We start from the raw sequence: 7,350 nt of genomic DNA, 5'->3' as shown, positions 1-7,350 counted from the left end.
AGAGGACCTCATGGTGGTAGTAAGCCCAGCTCACCTCATGAGATATTCCTGAGCTAACACACTGCGTTTCTTCTTTTAGATCCAACTGAGCACCATGAGACACGTCAGTCAACCAAGCCTTTCGCCTCTTTCGAGTTCCATGACTTTGCAATTGAAATGGGTACTTCGCCTTACGCTCGATCCTGGTGAGCGACTTGCAGAAGTTGAATTAAGAGAGTCTTCTAAGATGCCTGTCCATGAATAGGGGTAGGTGGTAGCTCAAACACCATTCCTAAGCAAACACACAATGATGGGTAGAAGAGATCCTGCAGATATAGCAGATAATGGTGTTTGTGTTCTGCAAACTGAAAAGCTGTCTTTGCATGAATGTTTTACCGTGACTTTATCAGCCTGTATATTTATTTGCATTTGTCCTTTGATGTGTTCCAGGGCCTGTGGAAAGGTTACATTGACTTGCACAATTATAGAACAATAGTTATCCCCGTCCCTGAAGGGCTTACAGTTTTATGGGACTGAGCAGGGGGGAAATAGCATTAAAAAACAACAACAATTTAATGCTTTTGCAAAACCGCATTTCTTTTTGTTTTTTTGAATCATTATGAAATCCCTGTGCAAACACCCTTCTGTGCTAGGGATCCATGCCTTTTGTCAGTCTGGGCAGAAATATTTGGCTAGAGTAGCATTTCTAGCTGTCCTTTCTTGGAGAGCTCTACTGTTTAGTCTCTGGAACCGGGAATCCCCGGGGATGGAGGAGGAATGGCATTCTAAAAGTAGTAGCTAGTCAGATAAATCACTTCTGTTGTGCATTTGCTGGGATTTTTCCTTCTCATTCTTTGATTAGGATCTGCACACACATTTGCAACACAGAAAGTGCTTAATATCTGTAGCTCTTGCTTGTTGATAGTACAACATATGTCCGGAAAATCGGGGGGGAAATGCGCTAACTTTTGGAGTGGCGGTCTTCTTGTTGAAAGCCCTGAAACAGAATGTGAAAAAGCCATAGGCTTTTGGGAGGAGAAAAGGGTTCCATTGTGAGGGGACAAAGAAGAAGTTCCATCACCAAGATAACATATGTGACACAGAAATGAAATGGTTTGTGGACGAGTTAACCCTAGAGTACAATCTGCCGTAATTTATTGCAAATCGAAAACAGTAATTGGATGCGTGGCGAAAGCATTACTCCCTCTGAAAACCATTTTATGCATTGATGACGACGGGTTAGCCTAAAATGGGAAGATCACTCAAATGTTGGTCATTTCAGGCTTTTTTTTTTTTTTTTTTGGGCAGAGGCTCTTTTCCAGCCTTTCTGTAGACCGAGCGTGAGAATTTCTCCTGCATTCGGAACAGTTGAGCTGTGGGCCCCAGTTGGTATTAAGTGAAATAAATGTTGAGGAGATGTGCAATGGTAGGGTGTAGACTGATGTCATCAGATTTCGGAAGCTAAGCAGAGTCGGTACTTGGATGAGAGGCCACAGAGGAAGGCAATGGCAAACCACCTCTGCTTCTCCCTTGCCTTGAAAGCCCCTGGCTGGGGTCACTGTAAGACAGTCATGACTCACGACTTGATGGCACATACATAAGTAAAACAAATAAATGTATTTATTTAATACAATCCAATAAAAATAGAATCAATATAATAATTCAAACTAATAACTTCCAGTATATCAAACAACTCAGGTTAAATTTGAGAACATTTTAAAATTATAGATTCACAGAATTAAACATTATCTTTATAAAAATTATAGCTGAAAGGAATATATAAGGCTTACCCAAGTTTTCCTAGTCTTATAGGCTATCCATCCAAATTTGGCGACTTTAAGAGTTGTCTCTTGATTCTTATCTTCTAGCATAACTGAACTTATGTAAAATAAATTTCAATATTCTGTACATGTGAGGTGGTAAAGTTAAAAGGTGGTAGACCTCTCTTGTCAACCATTATTACCTGTTGTATGTGGATACATACCTGCAGTTTATCTCTTGGAGTTGTACAGCTACAAAATGCTCTCTTAATGCTTTTGTTCTCTGCTTCTGTTTAACAGCAAGAATGCTTTCTTCCGAAAGCCTGAATTCCAGAAGGCCTGGTTTCGGTAAAGATTTACATACCTTCTTAAGAAGTACGTAAAGATTAAGTTGAAAAGGAAGGGGAAATCAGCAGAGCAGAGAATGACCCTGTACAACCAGTCCACAGAGTTTTCTGTCCAGGGTACGTCAAACACGTCTCTGAACTCCAGTGTAATACCAGAGGACTGGGAGGAGGGGACATTGCTTGGCCTAAAGGTTTCACTGGCTGTGATTCTGGCCGTGATCACTCTGGCGACGATGCTTTCCAATACGTTTGTAATCATCACAATTATTCTTACGAGAAAACTCCACACCCCCGCAAATTATCTTATCGGCTCCTTGGCTGCTACGGACCTCCTAGTGTCGATCCTCGTAATGCCGATCAGCATCGCTTACACCGTCGGCCGTATATGGACCTTCGGCCAGATCATGTGTGACATCTGGTTATCCTCCGACATCACCTGCTGCACTGCCTCCATTCTGCATCTTTGCGTGATTGCTTTGGACAGGTACTGGGCCATCACGGATGCGCTCGAATACACCAAGCGCCGGACTGCGGGCAGGGCTGCTCTCATGATAGCCATCGTTTGGGTTATTTCCATTTGCATCTCGATGCCGCCGCTTTTCTGGAGGCAAGCCAAAGCCCACGAGGAAGAGGCTTTCTGCAATGTGAACACCGATCAGATTTCCTACACAATCTACTCCACCTGCGGCGCCTTCTATATCCCGACGATGTTGCTCGTTATACTGTACGGTAGGATTTATGTAGCCGCCCGATCCCGAATCCTCAAGCCGCCCTCTCTGTATGGGAAGCGCTTCACCACTGCCCACCTCATCACTGGCTCGGCAGGATCATCCCTCTGTTCCATTAGCTCGAACCTTCAGGAAGGACATTCCCATTCCAGCGGCTCCCCTGTGCTTATCAACCACGTGAAGATCAAAGTTGCCGACAGCATCTTAGAGCGGAAAAGGATTTCCGCAGCCAGAGAAAGGAAAGCCACCAAAACTCTGGGAATTATTTTAGGTGCGTTCATTGTCTGCTGGCTGCCGTTCTTTGTGGTGACTTTGGTCCTGCCAATCTGTCTGGATGCCTGCTGGTTTCACCCCGTCCTCCTTGACTTTTTCACCTGGCTAGGCTACCTGAACTCCTTAATCAATCCTGTTATATACACGGCTTTCAATGATGAATTCAAACAGGCTTTCCAGAAAATGATACAATTCAAAAAGTGCTCCTAGGCGTAACCTTGTCTGGCTTGACCCCCTTGCCGATACATAACGTTTAATCCACCCTGCACACAGAATTTCCTACCGGGTGGATGCTAAATCGTTGTCTCATTGTACCTGCAACCAACAATCTCTTGTTTTTTATTGTACTTCTTTTTGCTGTCTGTGATTGCTCTTTTAGTATATATGCTGAACAAGTGTAGAGGGAATGGGGGGGGGGGGAACCCCAGATAAGCTGATTTTTCAGGCTAGCCTGATCTTGTCAGATCTTGGAAACTAAACAGGGTCCACTCTGGTTAGTATTTGGGTGGGAGACCTCCAAGGAACTCCAGGGTCACTATGCAGAGGCAGGTAGTGACAGACCACCTCTGTCTCTTGCCTTGAAAACCCTATGGGATCATGATAAGTCGGCTGTGACTTGACGGCACTTTCCACCATCAATATGACCCAATTTCTCCATTCTTGCTTTACTGTAAATTAGATAGTAGCAACAACTCAACGCATTCCAGATAATTTATCTCTTGTACCCCATCTTATAACACGGAGATAGTAATATCGGCTTACCTTTCAAAGAGCAAATTATAGGAGGTACTTATTGAGTGCGTAGGAAAAGTGCAATATAAATATAAGTCTTATTGCTTACTGCACAAAACTATCAAAAGAAATGTGTGCCATTTGTTCTTTAGAAGGTTGTCATGAAGGAAAAGGGTCTGAGCTATAGACCGCTGTGATCCCAAATTCACTTTTCCTCAATTTTATTTACAGAAGAAATGCTTCCAAGCAATTTCCATTATTGTGACATTCTGTGACTGTATTGTGAAATTGTTTTCCAAGCATGGTTAACACAGCACACTTCCCAGAGGGGCTGTTTCCTCTGTGTTCACTGTGTTCAGCAGCGATTCCAGCAGAAAACCAGATTGCTGGGGAGATGAGGTTTTTTATCACACACACCCCCAGTGTCCCTCTTAGCTGCTCTATCCCCAAGAGATTGACAGGAGTCTTGACTCACCTCAATCTGTGTATCTTGTAATGTTTTACGATATCGTAAACCAACTTGGAGATAGTTTGTCCCAAAGGCAGAATGTAAATCTTTATAATAATAAATAAGAACCCCGGGGAAGCTTTCGAGGGGTTCCCTTGATGGAAAGATCTGTTGTGATGGACAAGGTATCCCAAAGGGAGCTTGTCTGTTGTAACTGATCTTCCCTTGAAACTAACAGAACGCACAAGGCCTCTTTTTCTGGCACGTTGGAGTTTGTTGGGGGTGAGTGTCGGCAGAGTGAATAAGGCAGCAAAGGTGCACAATCTGATTGAAGTGCAGACGAATGTTTGTTAAGGAACATGATAGAGGTCTATATGATATTAAGGGGAGACATGATAGAAGTCTACAAAATTATGCATGGTATGGAGAGAGTGGACAGGGAGAAGCTTTCCTCCCTCTCTCGTAATACCAGAACGCGGGGTCATCTGCTGAAGCTGGAGGGTGAGAGAGTCAAAACAGATAGAAGTATTTCTTCACACAACACATAGTTAAATTGTGGAGCTCCCTGCCCCAGGGTGTGGTGATGGCTGCCAACCTGGAAGGCTTTAAGAGGGGAGTGGACATGTTCATGGTCCTGATGCATACCTATTCTCTCCAGGATCAGAGGCGCATGCCTATCATATTAAGTGCTTTGGAACACAGGCAGGACAATGCTACTGCAGTCGTCTTGTTTGTGGGCTTCCTAGAGGCACCTGGTTGCCCACTGTGTGAACAGACTGCTGGACTTGATGGGCCTTGGTCTGATCCAGCATGGTCTTTCTTATGTTCTTATGCTGAACTACAAAATAGATAGTAAAGATCAAAGACAGTGATTAACTCCTAACTAAATAACTAGCTGAGAGCAGAGAGAGAGTGGCAGAGAGACTTCCAAGAAGAAGGATATTGTCCAAAGAATATCAGTCTGGGACAGACAAGGACACTTAACAGGGCAGAAAGTCTTATTCTTACTATCCTGTCTAATTGCTCACTTGGTGCCCCCTGCAGGGTTTTCATCTCTATTTTTGTAAACCAGCCATTGCTTGTTCCAACAGTGAGAACCCAGCCCAATTGCGTGGCTGTTGTGACAAGCCAGGATTCCACAGCCTACAGGTTCTTTATCCGGGGGAAAAAGTCCATGTGGAATTGATTCCTAGGAAATCTGAAATCCATGTATGGGTAGCTGGTGAAAAAGGCAGTCACATATTTCTCGTGAATATTGAACGTTCTCTTTAGGGGTGTGTTGTGGATTTTCTTATAAAATGAGGGCGTCCTTCGGAATTATTTTTCTACGTTTTCTCATGTCAGATCTGAATCTTATACCCGGTCCCAGCAAAATAAAGCGCATGAGAAGTTATTTTAAATAAGTGCTTCGTATTGGCAGGTTTTTTTTTCTTCCTATGATGCCAAAGGTTAGAGTAATAAAATCTTGGCAAGATTTCTTTTGAGGGAGAATGTAGGTGGAGTGCTTCCTGTCTCTGCTCTGCCACCAGTGTTTTGTATGGAAGAAGAAGAGTCAGTTTTTATACCTTGATTTTCTCTACCTTTTTAAGGAGACTCAGACTGGCTTCCTTTCCCTGAAGGGTTGCCAGGTCCTTCTTCATCACCGGTGGGAGGTTTTTGGGGCAGAGCCTGAGGAGGGCAGGGTTTGGAGAGGGGAGTGACTTCAATGCCTTAGAGTCCAATTGCCAAAGCAGCCATATTCTCCAGGTGAACTGATCTCTATCGTCTGGAGATCAGTTGTAATAGCAGATCTCCATCTAGTACCTGGAAGATGGCAACTCTATTTCCCTACAACAGGCACCTTGTGAGGTAGGTGGGTAGGGTTGCCAACCTCCAGGTGATGGCTGGAGGTCTCCTGCTATTACAACTGATCTCCAGCCAATAGAGGTCAGTTCACCTGGAGAAAATGGCTGCTTTGGCAATTGGACTCTATGGCATTGAGTCCCCTCTCATAACCCTCCCCTCTCCAAACCCTGCCTCCTCATGCTCCGTCCCCAAAATATCCAGGTATTTCCCAACCCAAAGCTGTGCAACCTTATAGGTGTGGCTGAGAGAGTTCGGAGAGAACTGTGACTAGCCCAAGGTCACCAAGCAGGCTTCATGTGTAGGAGTGGGGAAACCAACCCGCTTCACCAGATTAGAGTCCGCCGCTCATTTGGAGGAGTGGGGAATCAAACCCGGTTCTCCAGATTAGAGTCCGCCGCTCTTAACTACTACACCACACTGGTCCTTGGGGCTTGTTCCATAAATATTACAAAGTAGGCCCCAAAACACAGTAACTTTGGTAAACAAGTTCCCCTAAAACCAAGGGGATGCAATATCAAGAGCAAAATCTGAAAATCCTAGAAAATGCCAAAATGCTTTGTAGGTTTCGAAACCCTTCCTTCTGGAAGTCTTGTTCAGTCCTCCCATCAGCCATGGCTGTCTTCAGAGCCTTGAGGGCTAGAAACGTTTGAAAAAAGGATGCTAAGATTTTCAAGATGCTGAATTCAGCATCAAGCACAGAGCACTCCTTCCAACTTGGTTCAACAATCATCTGGCAAGCACACAGCCCCTCTTCCCTACTTCAGACCCTGATATGAATTGGTGACCAAGATTCGTAGTGCCCTAGAAAACTGCGGCTTCTGTATACTTAATAGATGTGAAGAACGTGTGAAGTAGTTCTTGCCCCAATTCCTTTCTTCGGATTCAACGTTAAATGCACATCCGCCTTGTCTTCCTTTGTCTCGGACAGTTCTGCAGACGAGAGGCGCAGCCCTTTGGATTCGGGGGAACACCTTTAAATTTACACCAACATGCATATTCAGTAGCAGGCAGTGTCAATTCCTGTAATAATTGTCATATGTCAGTAGATGGTGCTGTCTGCTTTCATTTTGTAGATCAGAGTCTTCAACAAGCAGCGTGGGAAGAATGTTACCAAGAATGCAAGAACAATTACCATAGGAAAAAAGACAGAGAAAAAAATTAAACCAATCAATAGGGTTGCCAACCTCCAGGTGGTTACAAAAAAATAGACACTTCTGTGCAATAAGAAGCTAAACCCA

The 7,350-nt window shown here is 44.2% G+C and overlaps 1 protein-coding gene across 1 annotated transcript; it reads left to right on the top strand.

The window, feature by feature from the left end:
* The first annotated feature begins 2,163 nt into the window (after positions 1-2,163).
* HTR1D (5-hydroxytryptamine receptor 1D) lies at positions 2,164-3,310 on the top strand. Its single transcript, XM_056847102.1, has one exon. The coding sequence runs from the start codon at positions 2,164-2,166 to the stop codon at positions 3,295-3,297; it is 1,134 nt and encodes a 377-aa protein (XP_056703080.1). The 3' UTR covers positions 3,298-3,310.
* Positions 3,311-7,350: the final 4,040 nt, after the last annotated feature.

This window comes from Euleptes europaea, chromosome 3, assembly GCF_029931775.1.
Source record: "Euleptes europaea isolate rEulEur1 chromosome 3, rEulEur1.hap1, whole genome shotgun sequence".
Classification (NCBI taxonomy): domain Eukaryota; kingdom Metazoa; phylum Chordata; class Lepidosauria; order Squamata; family Sphaerodactylidae; genus Euleptes; species Euleptes europaea.
The sequence above is the reverse complement of the archived record's forward strand: the minus strand, read 5'-3'. Positions and strand labels throughout refer to the sequence as shown.

Coding starts and splice junctions, on each gene's coding strand:
- HTR1D (XM_056847102.1), top strand. CDS start 2,164: ATGACCCTGTACAACCAGTCCACAGAGTTTTCTGTCCAGGGTACGTCA.